Below are 19,346 nucleotides of genomic sequence, written 5' to 3'. Positions count from 1 at the left end.
CTTCAATATAAAATAAAAAAATTTTTTAAATCAAGGATTCTGTGGCCAATGGAACTTGGAATAAAATTCAAAGCACATACACACACAAAAAGACACTATAGTCTTTTCAGAGCCTTAGAGCAGAGGTCAACAGTGGCCTGATTTTGTAGGGTCCCCAAGCTAAAAATGGTCTTTATATTTTTAAAGGGTTGTTTTTAAAAAAAGAATATGCGACAGACACTATATATGAAGCAAAAAGCTTAAAATATTTACTATCTGGCTCTACAGAAAAAGTTTGCCAACCCCTACCCTCAGGATATCCATGTGTATAGCTCTGATTAATGGCAATATTAGTGCTGGCATTTTACTGGTAGAGAACTGCTTTTGGGCCAGGTTCAAATAGAACATTTATTTGCTTTCAAGACTACTCAGACATTATTTCATGAGCAGCAACACTTTTGGTACCCAATGTTTTTCAGCATGCTGGGAATAATAAAAGACTGAAATGGAGTGCTCCATTTAAATTTTCAGTAGGCTCCATTATCTGTATTCTGCAATTCTTTAGAACTGTGTGTGGTAATGAATAATTGAATATTTATAGAAATTGATTCAGTCTACTTTCTGTTTATAAAATTATAATTTCAGGAAAATGGAAAAGCACCTGATGGGCAGACAATAGCAGGTGAAGTGATGGGCCCTCAGAGACCTAGATCCAACTCTGGGAGAGAGCTTACTGATGAGGTATAATTAGATTTTTTGGTTCTTGAAAACATAAAACATAGAGGTCATGATGAGAAGATGAAAAAATTCTAGAGATGAATGGTGATGATGGTTGCATGACAATGTAAATGTACTTGATGCTGATGAACTATACAATTAAAAGTGGTTAAAATGGTAAATTTTGTATTATATATATTTTACCATGATTTAAAAAAATTAGCTTTATTGCTGTTAGGCAAAAAAATCATAATGTAGAGGAAAAAATGAAAATTGAAGATTGTCTTAGTTTTTTTTTTTTAATATGCTGGAGTTTGAACTCTGACTTAAACTTGCCCTTTCACATAATTATATGGTGGAATAAGTGTCTTGAAAGCAAGGCCTATGTTTTATAGAAAGTGGGCTTAAAAAAAACTTGATATTATAGGTATATGTTTTTATACATATTGGATTATGTACAGTGTATACAGACTCAATGTTTAATTCTTACCTTAAAATTTAGTATACATCTATTGGCCAATTTATTCAGAATGAAGTTTTGAAGCAAAATCTTAACTTTTGTTTCTTTTAAACAGTACATTTAAAAAAATTATTGTACTTTGGAAAACGGTTTGGTAGTTCCTCAAAATATTAAACATCGAGTTACCATGACCCAGCAATACCAATCCTATGTATACACCAAAGAGAAAGGAAAACATACATCCACACAAAAAATATACATAGGTGTTCATGCTAGCGAAAGTGTGGAAACGACACAAATGTCCAACACTGATGAATGGATTAATAAAATGTAGTATATCCATCCATGTGGACTATTTTTTGGCAATTAAAAGGAAAGAGATACATGCTGCAATATGGATGAACCTTGACAGGATGATGCTAAGTGAAAGAAGCCAATCACAAAAGACTACATACCATATGATTTAATTGATATGAAATGTCCAGAATAGGCAAATCCATAGAGAAAAAAAGTAGATTCGTGGTTGCCAAGGACTGGGAGGAGAGGGGAATACAGCATGACAGCTAATGGGTTTATGCTTTCTTTTGGGGGAGGTAGAAATGTTCTAAACTTAGATAATGGTGATAATTGCACAACTCTGTGAATGTACTCAGAACCATTGAATTATACGCTTTAAATGAGTGCATTTTGTGGTGTGGAAATTGTATCTCACTAAAAATGTTTAAAAAATTATTGTACAAGTGGGAGGGGCCCCAACAGTGAGGGGCCCGCGTACCGCAAAAAAAAAAAAAAAATTATTGTACATAGTACTGAATGTATCTAGAAAGTTCTTAGCTTGAATTTTTGAGGATTTTGTAGATTCAAAAAGATAATTAAATTATAGGTACTCTTGGTGTTACTTTTTACTTCAGGAAATTTTAGCCAGTGTAATGATTAAGAATCTGGATACTGGAGAAGAAATACCTTTGAGTCTTGCAGAAGAGAAACTGCCAACAGGTATTAATCCTCTCACTCTACACATCATGAGAAGGACTAAGGAATATGTAAGGTATGGCCTAATGTTATTATTTATCATTTGTAGTATTTCATTCAGAGTGGTGAAAAGTTCTCTGTTTATGAACTATGAGAGTCCCTAATTTGGTTTCATTCAGTCTTCTTTTTTTAAAGTTAGAATTAAAATTAGAGTTAGTTAATGTGTGTATTCTTAAACTTTTTTCTCTCTCTTTTTTAAAATGAGCTTTTTTTTTTAAGATTCCACATATAAGTGATATCATAAAGTATTTGTCTTTCTCTGTCTGATTTATTTCATTTAGCTTAATGCTCCCAAGGTCCATCCATGTTGTCACAAATGGCTGGATTTCCTTCCTTTTTATGGCTGAATAATATTCTTCTCTGAGTGTGTGTGTGTGTGTGTGTGTGTGTGTGTGTGTGTGTGTGACATTTTCTTTATTCAGCTTTGTTCTCAAGATTGTACAATTACTTGGGGGAAAATATATATATATCTTAAATCTCATAGTATTTGGTTTGTCTTCTTTTAAAATGATTTATATTGGATTGGCCAAAAAGTTTGTTTGGGTTTTGTTATGACATCTTACAGAAAACCCAAACAAACTTTTCAGCCAACCCAATATTATACTAGAGACAATATTAGAACACATGAAGCTAAAAAGCCATGTGGGATAAACGCCTGGTCTTCTGAAACCTCGCTTTAAGGATGAGAAATTTTATAAATAATTGTATTGTCTTTTTAGGGTCAGAAAGTGTCTTTAGAGTGAGGTGATTGACTTTACTGTGAGATGTATGTAGAACTAAGAAATAATTTCGGTGAAAGCAAAGCTTTCACATGATGTGCCTGGTAAATAAGGAGGGAGATATTTATAAGTTAATGTGTCATTTCTGTGCAGCATGTTTTGCCCAGCAAAAAGCCTTGTCTGTGTTAGGTTTTTCATAAATTCCTAAATTGCATTCGTTTGCATTTTGTACATTGCACCTTGCTTAAAGATTCTACGCTATGATCTTTCAAGTCTTTAAATTCTCAGGGTCATCATTTAAATTAAACTTATATAAAGCATGTTAACATTTTTTTCTTACAGTGATTAGCTAATTGTATACTAAGTACACATAGAGATTTTTGAGAAGTGTAGGGGAAATGGCTTCTTATAAAATGACTACTTCTTCTTGTAGTAATGACGCAGCACAGTCAGATGATGAAGAGAAGTTACAGTCTCAACAAACAGATACTGATGGTGGAAGGTTAAAACAGAAAACGTGAGTTACATTACATCCCTTTTCTTCATTTCAGGCTTTTATTATATATATATATATATGAGAGCTGCCATATTTTAAATCTATACTCTGTCCAGTTTATATGTCCATCCACCACTACCACTCCCTGCCCTCGGGCAATGGATTATGAGTTCCTTGAGGCTGTCTTGGTCATTTTTATAGCATCTGACATACAGTAAATGATCGATACATTTTGCATCATGCTTGTATTTTTCTGATGGTAGGTGCCAGAAGTGTTGGTAGAAGAACATGATTGTCCTTGAAGTTGCTTTTTCCATTTCTCATCTCTCCAAATCGTATTTGTCTTTCTAAACCCAACTACGTGAGATTCTTCCTTACTACTCCAGTACATAGTAAAGTTTTTCCTGTTCTCAATTTCAATGACACCTATTGTCTACATAACTTACATTTGCTGTTTATATTTTATATTATCTTAAACTGTTTTCTGATTTTAAAAAATAAGATAAATACATGTTAAACAACTAGACCATGTGTTGCAAAAGGATTTTGATCACATCATTCTTCTTTTTCCCCTATAAAAATCTAGCACAGTGGTGGACATGTATGTTTTGCTTGATTATACACAAGTCACTTAATTGGCAATAATTCAGTCTAAGGCCTAAAATGAGCTCTCCACTCAAGTCTGATCTTCTCCTAGTGTGGCAAGTATAGCAAAGAAAGCATTGAGATTTTTTAGAGCAGGTATGCCCACAGTGGAGGTATATGATAACACCTCAGCTATCTGGACCTTGGCCTTCTAGCAATGGCAACTATCGGGAACCGGAGAATTAGAATTGTTCAGGAGACATACAGACATCCAGGAAAGATGTCACTTGCTCCATGCACTAAAGCTCATTATTTTTTAAAAGAAAAGCTCCTCAGGTTCATTCAAAGCCTTTATACTTACTTCTTACATAATTTCTAAAAATCTGGTCATCTGGTATCTGATCTCAGAGCAAAATAGAAGCAGCAAACTGACATGTAAATCAACACATAAGAATGTCACATAATACTCTGATTGCAAGAGAGGAATCAGAAAATGATAAAAAAGGACTCGCATTGCACAACCATTTCACATGGCAGTGCTTTCAACTTCTTCTTATGTTGTGACATACAGAACATGGTATTATTTGCACTGAACCCTGGAGTAAACTGATGAGGCAGCTGATGGCCAAAAGAGACTGGCCCAGGGTTCTGGTTTCTCTGGGCCCTACCCTGTTGCCTTGAAGGCTGAGAGGGGAACCAATATTATGGCTCACTTGCAATCCATTTGAAAAGCCTTGAATGTATTAAAGAATAGTAAAGATGGTAACTGACCCTATTTATTAAAGAAAGAAACTTATCGAGCATTAAGTGCCATTAAAGAAGGCACAAAAGTATGTATTTTAGAAATGTTCTCATCCAAAATGATTAAAATATGTTTCCTTGCTTAAAGTAGTACTAAACCTGTAGTTAACCAGAAAATATAACTTCAGAGTTATAGGTAGCAGAGACCTTATTGTGATTTTAAAAATGGTTTATCTGTTTTTAATCTCTATATCTGTATTTAATTTCTGTAGCACAGATATAGAGAACAAATTAGTGGTTACCAGTGGGGAGAGGGAAGGGTGGGGAGGCAAGATAGGGGTAAGGAATTAAGAGGTACAAACTACTGTGTGTAAAATAAATAAGCTACAAGGATATATTGTACAGCATGGGGAATATAGCCACTATTTTATAATAACTTTAATTTGATTTTTATTTTATATTGGAGTATAGTTGATTTACAATAGCATGTTAGCTTTACTGGTATACAGCAAAGTGATTCAGTTATACATATATCCATTCTTTTTCAGATTCTTTTCCCATATAGGTTATTACTCAATATTGAGTAGAGTTCCCTGTGCTATACAGTAGATCCTTGTTGATTCTCTATTTTATATATAGTAGTGTGTATATGATAATCCCAAACTCCTAATTTATCCCCCCCCACACCTTTCCCCTTTGGTAACCGTAAGTTCGTTTTCGAAGTCTGTGAGTATGTTTCTCTTTTGTAAATAAGTTCATTTGTATCCTTGTTTTTAGATTCCACATGTAAGTGATATCGTGTGATATTTGTCTTTTCCTGTCTGACTTACTTCACTTAGTATGATAACCTCTAGGTCCGTCCATGTCACTGCAAATGGCAGTATTTCATTCTTTTTTTATGACTGAGTAATATTCCATTGTATATATGTACATCTTCTTTATCCATTCCTCTGTCAGTGGACATTTAGGTTGCTTCCGTGTCTTGGCTATTGTGAGTAGTGCTGGTATGAACATTGGGGTGCATGTATCTTTTCAAAGTATGGTTTTCTCCAGATATATGCCCAGAGAAGTGGGATTGCTGGATCATATGGTAGTTCTTTTAGTTTTTTAAGGAACCTCCATACTGTTGTCCATAGTGACTGTACCAATTTACATTCCCACCAACAGTGCAGGAGGGTTCCCTTCTCTCCACACCCTCTCCAGCATTTATTGTGTGTAGACTTTCTGATGATGGCCATTCTGACCGGTGTGAGGTGATACCTCATTGTAGTTTTGATTTGCATTTCTCTAATAATTAGTGATGTTGAGCATCTTTTCGTGTGCTTTTTGGCCATCTGTATGTCTTCTTTGGAGAAATGTCTATTTAGATTTTCTGCCCATTTTTTGATTGGGTTGTTTGGTTTTTTTGATATTGAGCTGCATGAGCTGTTTTGTATATTTTGGAAATGAATCCCTTGTCTGTCACTTCGTTTGCAAATATTTTCTCCCATTCTGTGGGCTTTCTTTGTTTATGGTTTCCTTTGCTGTGCAAAAGCTTTTAAGTTTAATTGGGTCCCATTTGTTTATTTTTGTTTTTATTTTCATTACTGCAGGAGGTGGATCCAAAAAGATCTTGCTGCGATTTATGTCAGAGTGTTCTGCCTATGTTTTCCTTTAAGAGTTTTGTAGTATCTGGTCTTACATTTAGGTCTTTAATCCATTTTGAGTTTATTTTTGTGTATGGTGTTAGGGAGTGATCTAATTTCATACTTCTACATGTACCTGTCCAGTTTTCCCAGCACCACTTATTGAAGAGACTGTCGTTTCTCCAGTGTATATTCTTGCCTCCTTTGTCATACATTAATTGACCATAGGTGGAGTATAATCTATAAAAAGTTTGAGTCACTACATTATACACCTGAAACTAATATAATATTATAAATCAACTATACCTCAAAAAAAAAGGTTTACCTGGGAATTCCCTGGCGGTCCAGTGGTTAGCACTCTGCACTTTCACTGCCGAGGGCCCGGGTTTGATCCCCGGTTAGGGAACTAAGATCCCACAAGCCGCGTGGTGTGGCCAAAAGAAAAAGGTTTATCATCTGTGTTTTATGATTATCAAAATAATACAGAAATGGGTAAAAAAGAAAATGAAAGCCTCTCATACTCTCACCCCCAGAAATAATCTTTAGGTATGTTCACCATAGAATTTTTTTAAAATTTATTTATTTTTGGCTGCGTTGGGTCTTCATTGCTGTGCGCGGGCTTTCTCTAGTTGCGGCGAGCGGGGGCTACTCTTCTTTGTCATGTGTGGGCTTCTCATTGCGGTGGCTTCTCTTGTTGTGGAGCACAGGCTCTAGGCGCGTGGGCTTCACTAGTTGTGGCACGTGGGCTCAGTAGTTGTGGCTCGTGGGCTCTAGAGTGCAGTCTCAGTAGTTGTGGTGCACGGGCTTAGTTGCTCCATGGCATGTGGGATCTCCGGACCAGGGATCGAATCCATGTCCCCTGCATTGGCACGTGGATTCTTAACCACTGTGCCACCAGGGAAGTCCCCACCATAGAATTTTTTTTCTCACAAAAGTGAAGTTATACTGTGTCTATAGTTTATTGACTTTAAAAAAAAATACCTGTTATGTAATGGACATCTCTTCATATCAATACCAGTTGTAGCATATTGTAGTCTTTCTGTCAGTTAGACATGGGAGTTTGGTGCTGCAGATAAAATAGTTAGGAAGACAATCGTAGTCTCTGCCCTCATAGAGCTTCCAGTTAAATAAGAGAAGCAGACACTAAACATGTAATTACACAGATAAATCTAACTATGTTTGTAGTAATTACTATAGAAGAATATATGCGGTGCTATGGGTGTGTATAACAGGAAAATCTGTTCTAAAGAGTCAAGGAGGGCTTTTTTAAAAGAGAGCTGTTTGTTCTGAGACCTAAAAGATGAGTAGAAATTAGCCAAGGGAGAAGTGTTCCAGGCAGAAATAACCACCCATCCAAAGGCCTTGAGGTGACTAAAAGCTTGGTACATTTCAAGAACTGAAGTTAGGGCTTCCCTGGTGGCACAGTGGTTAAGAATCCGCCTGCCAATGCAGGGGACACGGGTTCGAGTCCTGGTCTGGGAAGATCCTACATGCCGCGGAGCAACTAAGCCCGTGCGCCACAACGACTGAGCCTGTGCTCTAGAGCCCGCGAGCCACAACTACTGAGCCCACGTGCCACAACTAGTGAAGCCCACGCGCCCAGGTATCTGCACTTTAAAACACTCCCCTCCCACTCCGTTCCCACCAAGTGATTATTATCCACCACTGAAAACTAGTGCTCTAGAGGATATGATATTATACATTGGGGGGAACTGCCTATATTTCCTTTGTAGCCATATTGATTTGAGTATATTTATTCCATAGAACAAGGGATTTGGGAACTCAAAGACCTACTATGTATATAAAAAAGGAGTTATTTCAAAATGATACACTTTACCAGTCACAGCTCATGAGATTATCTGTGAATTGTTGAACTTTTACAATTAGTTGAGTTAATAAGAAGTAATTTGGGTTGGGATTTGGTTTTTTTCTTTTTTTGGTATTTTTGTTAAGGACTCAACTAAAGAAGTTCCTAGGAAAATCAGTAAAGAGAGCAAAGCACCTTGCTGAGGAATACGGCGAACGTGCTGTAAATAAAGTTAAAAGTGTTAGAGACGAAGGTAAGTGAAACAGAGCATTTCAACTGAATACTTAATTGATTTGTAATCATTTAAATTTAGCCTGTAGCTTGTAAGAAGCATTCTATTTTATTGAAAGTAATAAACCTTAATAGCTAATATCTTAGTATTTCAATAAATCATGTTACTCTCACTGTCAGTTTTATGAGTGGGAAGAAAAATGAATTTATGCATCTTAAACATGAATTTGTACATACTTTGTGACTAGCAACCTGGAAGAGTTGAGTGTTCAGTAATCAGTTGTAAATTCGTTTTGTAAGGCTATTTAGTGTTTATAAATATTCTCAAAATTAGGTAAATTTTCTGAATTTCCACACCTTAACTTCCTATGCCTTTGTTATAATTGTGCTCATTTGTTTTATTTAATAAACACTTATATAGTATTTATTCTGTGCCAGACACTGTTCCAAGCACTTTCACCTGTGTTAACTCATTTAATCCTCTTAAAAACTCTATGAGGTAAGGACCATTATTATCCCCATTTTATAGATGAGAAAACTGAGGCACAAAAAGGTCAAATACCTTGCCCATAGTCACACAGATAATAAATGGCAGAGCTGGATTTGGACCCAGGCAATCTGGTACCAGACTCCATGCTGCTAACCAATATGCTGTTTAGTAATAGACAGATTTTGCTTTTCCAATTAATGAATTTTCTTGGTAAGCAGTAGATATGAAAATACGACAGTAGGGTTATCTATATTAGCTAGTGATGATTTCTATTGCTTTTCTATTCAGTGTTTCATACTGATCAAGATGATCCTTCATCAAGTGATGATGAAGGAATGCCATACACAAGACCAGTTAAATTCAAAGCAGCACATGGCTTCAAAGGACCTTATGATTTTGATCAGATCAAAGTGGTACAAGATCTTAGTGGTGAACATATGGTAAGCAACCTTTTTATTTTTCAGGATTGATTCTGTTTTCATTGAGAGAAATACTTTGGTTTCTATAAAGCTGATGTCTTATGTATGTAATTTTGCTAGCCTGAGCCATGAAAAGTGAATTGATAATAATATGATTTAATGAATAGGTAATGCAAAGTCTGTCTCTGAATGATTGTTCAAGAAGTGACCTATTGAATAAGTAAACTCTAGGCCTGTATTATTAAGAAAGCTATGCAAACTTTCTTTTACCAGAGAAAGGTACCAAACTTTAAAGCAGTTAAGGGTGATCTGTCACTTTGAACAATGTTTAAAATGCTCCCTGGTATATTTTAAATAATTTATACAAATATTTCAAAGCTCAATATATTTTGTAAAGTGACAGAACAAGGAGAGAGGTAGAGGTACAAGTCGTCTATCAGAGTTAAAATGTACCAAAGTAGATATAAAGTTCACAAATACATTACAGTTACCCCCTGAAAATGCTAGGAACGCAGGGAAGGCAGTAATAAACTCAGAACTGGGTAAGTGATACTGTTGGTCTTTGATCAGGGAATCTGCTTATCTATTTAGATTTTAAATCTAAAAGTTGGCTTACACATATCAGTTGGCAGCCAGATTTGAATTTACTTTGGTGCTTATAACCTACACATAAAACATTTGAGTTGTATAGCACAGGGAACTATATTCAATATCCTGTGATAAACTATAATGGGAAAGAATATGAAAAAGTATGTATAACTGAATCACTGTGCTGTACAGCAGAAATTAACACAACATTGTAAATCAACTATACTTAAATAAATTTTTTAAAAAGGTTCAATTGAGGGCTTCCCTGGTGGTGCAGTGGCTGAGAGTCCACCTGCCGATGCAGGGGATGCGGGTTCATGCCCCGGTCCAGGAAGATCCCACATGCCGCGGAGCGGCTGGGCCCATGAGCCATGGCCGCTGAGCCTGCACGTCTGGAGCCTGTGCTCCGCAACGGGAGAGGCCACAGCAGTGAGAGGCCCGCGTACCGCCAAAAAAAAAAAAAAAAAAGTTTCAATTGATTATAGTAACTTCCTTAAGGAATCTGATGAATTTCCTTGTACTGTATTGGTTCTCTTTCATTATTTCCAGTTTTAAGTAAATATCATTGAAGTAGGCTCCAAATGACAAATTTCTTAACATACTTGAATTTTGTGGAAATGAATGTTATTCCAGTAAATAAACTGCTACCTTTAACTTGGATGATCTTTTTGACCTGCATAGATGTGTGTTATAACAGTGGTTATAACAGTATTTATTGTAATAGGATTTGGCCTTTCCAATTTAAGTGTTCACATTCTTTACCATGCCTGCCCCCCCCCGCCACACACACACACACACACACACACACACACACACACACACACACACACACACACACACACACACACACACACACACACACACACACACACACACACACACACTTCCGCACTGTTCTTAGTACTGTCTATCTGGGAATTTTAGCCATATGCTGCAAAACCTTTTTTCTGGGGAGAAAAATAGAATGAGACCATACCATTCCAACACTTCTAAATAACCAGTGCTGTGAGGGTCACTGCTAAGCTGGGCCTTATTCTTCCCTCAGCCCTGGTCAGGAGTTGTTATTGCTATTCTGAGGTCTGTGCCCCCTCCTATCGCACTCGCCCTCATGTTCAGCTAGAAGACTGAGATCCCAGACTAGGATTTGTTCTTTTGCAATGAAGGTTTCTGGCCACCTCAGATCTCCCATTTCCATTAATATGTGGACAAGGTTTTGGGTCTTGAAGTAGTTTATTTTTATTTTTTTATAAATTTTGTTTTGTTTTGTTTTTGGCTGCGTTTGGCCTTCGCTGCTGCACGTGTGCCCTCTCCAGTTGCATCGAGCGGGGACTACTCTTCGTTGAGTGCACAGGCTTCTCATTGCAGTGGCTTCTCCTGTTGCGGTGCCCGGGCTCTAGGCGCACAGGCTTCAGTAGTTGTGGCTCATCGGCTCTAGAGCGCAGGCTCAGTAGTTGTGGCGCACGGGCTTAGCTGCTCCATGGCATGCGGGGTCCTCCCGGACCAGGGCTCGAACCCATGTCCCTTGCACTGGCAGGCGGATACCTAACCATTGTGCCACCAGGGAAGCCTGAAGTTGTTAGTTTAGATTATGCAAACTGCAACTGTCTTTTCCCTCTCTTCTAAAAGTCCCTTTTTGTGGTATTATAGCATCATTGGACTATTGGCCTTAAGTGGTGTTAGTTATGTGAGCATTATCTTAGTGTATAGTAAGTCCCCTTACATACGACCCTTGTTGTGAACTTTCAAAGACGCGAACGTGCGTTCACATGTCTAGTCACGTAAGTTAGTTCACGTGTCTGGTGTACATTGTCACGTGTGTGCATCCTCTACAAGTGGTTGTGTTTTTGTGTACTTTACAGTACTGTATAGAGTACAGTAGTACAGTATCTTTATTTCAAGCCCATGATGTCTGGAAACAGGCGTAAAAGCAGCGGTGATGTAGCTGGTACTGTACTATGCTTTTCAAGGTGTACTGTACTGTGAGATTTTAAATGTTTTCTTTATTTTTTTGTGTTTGTTATTTATGTATTATTTGTGTGAAAAGTATTATAAACCTATTACAGTACAGTACTGTATGGTTGATTGTGTTAGTTGGGTACCTAGGCTGACGTTTTACAAACGCACTCTCGGAATGGAAGTTGTTCATATGTAGGGGATTTACTGTATGTGTAATTTGGCATAATTTTTTTCTTTGGCTTAAAAACAATGTCTCAACTTCTAAAGTAATAACTTTGAACCTTCCCTTGTTTTCACAGGGAGCTGTTTGGACCATGAAATTTTCTCACTGTGGCAGATTACTTGCCTCAGCTGGACAAGACAATGTAGTAAGAATATGGGCTTTAAAAAATGCTTTCGACTATTTCAACAATATGCGGATGAAATACAATACTGAAGGTATTTTTCATTTATTGGTGGGTTTTAAAAAATCTGGAGACATCTGGCATTTTTACATTTTAGGTATAATGATACCCTCTTATCTGGCAATCATTTGCAGCAAGCACTACTTTCCATAAAAGCCACAAACTTAAAACAGAAGTCAACAGCAAAAAGCATCTAAACCCAGTGAAAAAAGCTACCACAAAGTTTTTGACTTTATCTCTTTTTAGGTGTACCGCAGAGTTAAATTCATCAACTACCGAGAACAAAGTTATTTGGTTTCCCCTGGTAACTTTCAGTTCTATCTTAGGTTAAAATGAAATATCTGATTAATCTAGAAAAAGAATGAGAATAATGTTTACATCCAGTAAGTAAAGAATGATTAAGGAAACATAGCCATGGAAAGTAAATGTGATTTGTCAGTACATCAAAGGGTATATGAAACTAGGTTAAATGGAAAAGAGAAACCCCAGAACATGATGTGTATACGCAACGATTACAACTATGTAAAATATTTCTGTATTGTGTTATCAGCAAAGTGTGTAAAATTGATGTAAATAGGAGCTTTAAGTATATGGGATTCTTTTCTTGTAATTATTGTCATTATTTAACTGCAGTACATTTTCTCCACAAACCCCTCACCACCCAATCATCCAAGGCTGAACACAGAAGTTAAGGGATGAGAGAAAGGAGAATAGAGGTAGTATGGGCAGGAGTATAGACTGTAGTTGAAGCAGCAGTTTGAGGAACATAGAAATCTAGGGAGGGCCATATACTTTAGTAGCCCCATGGGGTTGTTTGCAATATGTTATAATACATAATTCAAGATGATGATGAGTTGACAAAAAGTAAAACTATGTTTATTATACATTTATTGACCTGCCTGGAGCAGAAAGACTATTTTCAGTGGCCATTGAGACTTACCCCAGCCCAGACCCTTCCTGCCCCTGTATTCATCTTCCTATCTGTTACGATTGGCAAGAATGTCTTCACGATGAATAATGAGGACTTAACAGTATTTTTTTAAATTGGGGAAGTGGTTAAGCCATTTTATAAATATTTTATATAAAAATGATAAAAACAAATATTTTGGTGCATAAGAGTTAACACTTCGCTTGTTTAGAAAAATGTATTTTTCCAGAATGATGTATTCTATGACTTTTAAATAGGTGTTACTGTATTATTATTTCTGATTGATGTGTGTGTGTGTGTGTGTACACTTGTATATATACGTGCCTTTTTACAATTATTATGTTGTTTTAGGACGTGTGTCCCCATCACCTTCTCAGGAGAGTCTAAATTCATCAAAATCTGATACAGATACAGGGGTATGTTTATTATTTTATGGTTACTATTGTTACATACTATGATTTTTTACCATAAAGTACCTTATTGTTTATCAGATATTACAGGTACATGAAAGCATTTAAAATTGAGATGCATTAGAACTGAGAGTTTTTTTCTATTAGAATTGTTAAATGAAAAATTGTGATGTTTAAAGATTGTCAGACAGTAACTAATATTACTCAAGCTACTATACTAATGTAAACTTAAATAAAAAAATTCCCTCCCCTCAAATCCATGTTAGATATTTTAAAAATAATAATAGTAACAGACACCTGAATTAAAGATAATTAAGGAAAGAAAAAAGATATTGAAATATTTTCATTTTTCCATCTTCTTGGTTTAATAAATGTTTTATTCCAGTGTCAGGTGTTTAAAATATCTTAATGATTTTCATTTGGTTTCAGAGCTGGAAGGTTAAATATAACTAGTTTTAACCTAAGAAGCGGAATGCAAAATATTACTCTAAGCTGTCCCTGTGCTTCTTGTGTATTCAGCAAGGCAAGGGTGATGTAAACAAATAGAACCTAAAATGTCCATCTGCTCAACAGTATTTTCCTGGGATTTCATTGGCTCTATAGTATTTGACACTAATTTTTCCTTACTCTAAACATACTCCTCTCAGCTTTCCATGGTTCTGTTTTTCCTTGTTCTCTTCCTATATCCCTGCTGTCTCTTCCTCTTCCACCCCCTAAAATGTTGCTGTTTTTCTGGGTTTTGTCCTTTGGCTATTCTCAGTTGACATATTCACTCGCTACCTCCAATCCTGAACTGGCTTTAGCTCCATAATTCTTGTTTCCTTTCAATAGCTTTATGTTTTTTAAACAACAGTGAAATCATATTGTGCATGCTGCCCTTTTCACATAATAATATGTATAGGCTCTCTCCACCTACACGTTCTTTAAGCACATCAATTAATAGGTGTGAAACTAAACTCCCTCAACAAATGTTTTCTGAGTGCCTGTTACATGTGCCAGACACTGCTAGATTCTGCAAAATCAAATGAGACTTATTTTCTGGCCTCAGGGACCTTGCTAACTAGTGAAATAGATATATCTGCAATTATAGTATTGGATGGTAATACTCTATAGAAGATACTACACAAGTATACAAGTTAGCCTTATGAATTAGTGTGTCAGGAAAAGCTCCCTGGAGGCTTTGAACGAGGAATCAACTATGTGAGGGAAGGAAGGGGCGTATCAGAGCAAATAGCAAGTGCAAAGGCATGGAGGCTGAGACGACATGGCATGTTAAAGGTACTACCTGGCTGGAGCAAAGGGTGCATGTGTGAGAGTTGTAGGAAAGGTAGGCAGGATTGGTATTTTCAGTGGCTTTTTCTATTAAACCAAAACATACGAACTTTATCCTCAAGGTACTAGGGGAAGATGGGCTTTGAGGGGTTTGGGTCAGAAGCTGAATTAAAATGTTCAGATTTTTGTTTTGGAATGAGCATTCTCGTAGCAGTGTAAAAGATAGATTGGATGGGGGGCTCCTGGCTAGAGACAGGGAGACCACTTAAGAGGCTCTCAACCCCAGAGAGAAATGGGTACTTCGATTATGGTAGATTATGAAAGCAGTGAGTCTAGAAACCATAAAGAGGAGCTGAATTTGAGAAATATAAAAGAAGAACTTGATGACTGGACTACCTGGGTAGTAAGTAAGTAGCCTAGGATGATTCCCAGGTGTCCAGCTTGAGCAACCGGCTAGATATTAATGGTCATTCACGGAAATAGTTTTATTATTATCTACCCACAACCCTGCTTCTCCTGTTTTGAGCCTTCTTTAATGGTATCAACATCCATAAGTTACCTTTTTAACTCAGAAACACTCATTACTTTTTCGTCCTTACCCACATACCAAATGAGTTAAAAATTCTATCCGCTCCACCTCCTCCTACAAATGCCCATGGAATCTGACCCCTCATTACTCACCTCGTCTAGGTCCTTGACGCTCATTTAAATGCTTGCTGTAGCCTCCTAGTTGGTTTTTCTGTCGCTGGTCTCTACTGCCACCAGCTTTTCTTTTTTGGCCACACCACGTGGCTTGCGGGATCAAACCTGTGCCCCCTGCAGTGAAAGCATGGAGTCCTAACCACTGGACCTCCAGGAGATTCCCTTTTTTTTTTTTTTTTTGTCAAAATACAGACCTGTGCCATTTTGTGATTTAAAGTCTTCTGGTGGCTCCTTGTCACCACTCTTCCTGATATTACCTCATCTTACCTTTTTAACTCAGTTCTAATTCCCTAGTACCTGTGCATCCTACTTGCTATGCCAGATATAGGTCTGTATCCTAAACACTCTTTCACTTTCATGTCTTTGTTCATGTTGTTTGCTTTGCCAGGAATTCCCTCCCTGTCCCCTTTTCTTACAGGGCAAAGCCCTACTCATCCTTCAAGATTCAGCTCAAATATCTTATCTTCTCTTATTATTTTCCCTGAATCAAGCAGACAAAATTGTTCCTCACTTGGGTTCTGACAGTAGTACATCATATGTACTTTGACATTGATATTATTTACCATGCCTTCCTTGGCAGTTTGTCCCTCTGGCTAGGCTCAGGGCTGATTTAAGGCAAAGAACTGTACTTCACAGATCTTAGTATCCTTGGAACCTAACCCCATGCCTGACTGTGGTAGACCTAAATCAGTGTTGAATTCCTGCTTCTGTGCCTTTCATTCATTCCTATTCCCCTTATCTGGATGCCTGCGGTCTCCCTTTTTTCTACTTAAAACTTGCCCATTCTTGAAGGCCCACTTCCTCCATAAAGCCTTCACTGACTAATGTAGCAGTGAAAATTTTAACCACTTTGCTTTAGGGGAAAAGGATTTGCTTTTATTAGTTTAATTTACCATAAAGTTTCCAGGCCTTGATTACTATTAAAAACAGAGACTATTTGTACTATCTTATATTATGCTTATTTTAACAATCCTACTTACAGATTCTTAACTACTTCCATCCCCGCCCCCCCCCCAAAAAAAACCCTAAGTAACTCCCAATCTTGTTTGAATAGAAGACCTTTTAAATGAGGAGCATAGGGACTTCCCTGGAGGTCCGGTGGGTTGGGACTCCGCGCTTCCAATGCAAGGGGCATGAGTTCTATCCCTGGTCGGGCAACTAAGATCCCACATGCCTCTTGGTGTGGCCAAAAAAAAAAAAAAAATGAGCGTAGTAGTTCTTTGACCCAAAAAGTACTGAGCCCCTGGAGTACTGAGCCTTTTTTCTGGAGTAGTTGAGTATCATTTATATCTATTGTTTTCAGGAAAAGATACTTTGGGGTTCCTTTCACTTCTGTCATTCTATATGGGGACAGTTAAAAGAAGCCTCTGTTTCATATGCCTTTGTCTTTAACCTGGTACTCGCTGCAGTGAGGCACAGTAAGCACAGTGGAGTTTATTTCCCTGATATGTGTGTTCTTTTTTTCTTTTTTCTTATGATAGTGATATCTTATATATATCTCTTTTGATACATTTTTACTCTTGCCTTCTTAGCATCCATGTAAAATAGAATACATAAAAGTACCTATTGTACAGTTGGGCATACAAAGTGACACACCCAAGATCACTCACCTACTCGTTGGTCATGCCAAGCCTAGAATTCTGGCTCTTATGCTCTCTGTTTCTATTGATTTCTGAAAGTAGCTCAGTAAATGTAAGGAAGAGCAGCGTATTTAGTTTGCTCCATTATGCTACAGACTTGTAACATTTCTGCTTGACACGAGAAGTCATAAATATGCTATCTACCTAAAAATTAATGTTTTTCTTGGATAAATCTGTTTGGTGCACTTGATTAGTGGAATATCAATATGGGTGTTCCAGCATTTAACTTCTGCTTAGAATTTTTGAGAGTAGATTGTAGGGGAGGAAAAAAATTTCCTCTACCCTCTTAGGTTCTGTGGCTGGGAACTTCGAAATAACCTAACAAAAGACAGATTAAGAGGAGAAACGGTTTATTACGTATGCATATGGGGGCCTTCCTAGAGGAATAGTGAAGACCCAAAGAAGCTATTAGACTTAGGCACTTATATATCATTTTAACAAAGAGCAAGAAATTTGTGGAAAAGTGACAAGATAAAGAAAAAGAAGTTTAGGCTTTTAGAGGTGGTAAATTGTGGGAAGGTAAATCTACTGGGGGAAACTAATGGAAGATAAGGGTAATTTAGTAAGGTTCTGTTTAGGCAGTTAAGATTGATTCTCCCCTTCCTGGTAAGGGAGAGGTGAGGGGGAGACACCTTCACAAAGGGCACTTTATGCTCTGCTTTCAGGTAGAAAGGGGAAGGGCAGAGACTTTTTCTTGTGTCTGTTTCCTCTTAGTTGCATTGAGCTCAAAATAATCCTTAGGCAAAGGGGCATATTTGGGGGTGACATATTCTGATCCCCTTCAAAATCATTAGAGTCTAAAATGGATGAAAGGCCTTAACTGTAAGGGAATGAGAGGGAATTTTTATGAAATTGTACATATGCAGTATTTATTTAAAATATGCACTGATTTAGATTTGGTTCAATCAACAAGCAATTTTTAAACGTCAACAGTGTGTTAGGCACTGAAAATATAAAGATGCAGTGGATAATTCATACCAACGAGCAATGCATGGGAGAAGACAGACATCAACAATGATATTGCATTGGCCAAAAAGTGCCTTCAGTTTTCAAGTAAAAATAAAAGGCACATTTTTCATTTTCACCAAGGACTTTATTGAACAACGTATTCACCCTTTTGTTCCACTACCTTCTGCCATTTTCCAGGCAACTTCATAATTCCGTCTTCCCAAAACTTTTTATCTTTTTGAGCAAAAAACTGTTCCAGGTGCCTTTTACAGTATTCCAGGGAATTCAAAGTTTTTCCATTAAGACAATTTTGTAAAGACATAAATAAATGGAAATCCAAAGGTGCAATGTCTGGTGAATATGGTGGATGAATCAGAACTTCCCAGCCAAGCCGTAACAGTTTTTGCCTGGTCATCAAAGAAACATGCAGTCTTGCGTTATCCTGATAGAAGACTATGCATTTTCTGTTGACTAATTCTGGACGCTTTTCGTCGAGTGTTGCTTTCAGTTGGTCTAATTGGGAGCAGTACTTGTTGGAATTAATCGTTTGGTTTTCTGGAAGGAGCTCATAATAGAGGACTCCCTTCCAATCCCACCATATACACAACATCACCTTCTTTGGATGAAGACCGCCCTTTGGTGTGGTTGGTGGTGGTTCGTTTCACTTGCCCCATGATCTCTTCCATTCCACATTATTGTACAGTATCCGCTTTTCATTTCCTGTCACAATTTGTTTTAAAAACAGAATGTTTTCATTACGTTTAAGTAGAGAATTGCATGCAGAAATACTGTCAAGAAGTTTTTTTTCCACTTAACTTACGTGGAACCCAAACATCAAAGCGATGAACATAATCAAACCGGTGCAAATGATTTTCAGCGCTTGATTTGGATATTTTGAGTATGTCAGCTATCTCCCGCATGGTATAACGTTGATTTTTCTTAATAAATGTCTCAATTTGATCACTATCAACTTCAACTGGTCTAGCCAACCTTGGAGCATCGACCAGCGAGAAATCTCTAGCACAAAACTTCGCAAACCACTCTTGACACACTCGATCAGTCACAGCACCTTCTCCATACACTGCACAAATCCTTTTTTGCATTTCGGTTGTGTTTTTACCTTTCTTGAAATAATAAAACATAATATGCCAAAAACGTTGCTTTTTTTCTTCCATCTTCAATATTAAAATGGCTACA

The 19,346-nt window shown here is 37.2% G+C and overlaps 1 protein-coding gene across 1 annotated transcript in view; it reads left to right on the top strand.

Moving 5' to 3' along the window:
* WDR44 (WD repeat domain 44) overlaps positions 1 to 19,346 on the top strand; it is an 81,050-nt gene that overhangs the window by 36,391 nt on the left and 25,313 nt on the right. The window contains exons 6-12 of the mRNA XM_030847676.2: positions 625 to 720; positions 2,068 to 2,204; positions 3,341 to 3,424; positions 8,308 to 8,414; positions 9,171 to 9,322; positions 12,145 to 12,283; positions 13,529 to 13,593. Coding sequence (XP_030703536.1) covers positions 625 to 720; positions 2,068 to 2,204; positions 3,341 to 3,424; positions 8,308 to 8,414; positions 9,171 to 9,322; positions 12,145 to 12,283; positions 13,529 to 13,593 — 780 coding nt within the window. The remainder of the gene's footprint in view (positions 1 to 624; positions 721 to 2,067; positions 2,205 to 3,340; positions 3,425 to 8,307; positions 8,415 to 9,170; positions 9,323 to 12,144; positions 12,284 to 13,528; positions 13,594 to 19,346) is intronic.

Source organism: Globicephala melas, chromosome X (genome assembly GCF_963455315.2).
Source record: "Globicephala melas chromosome X, mGloMel1.2, whole genome shotgun sequence".
Classification (NCBI taxonomy): domain Eukaryota; kingdom Metazoa; phylum Chordata; class Mammalia; order Artiodactyla; family Delphinidae; genus Globicephala; species Globicephala melas.
This window is presented reverse-complemented; position numbering and strand designations above follow the sequence as displayed.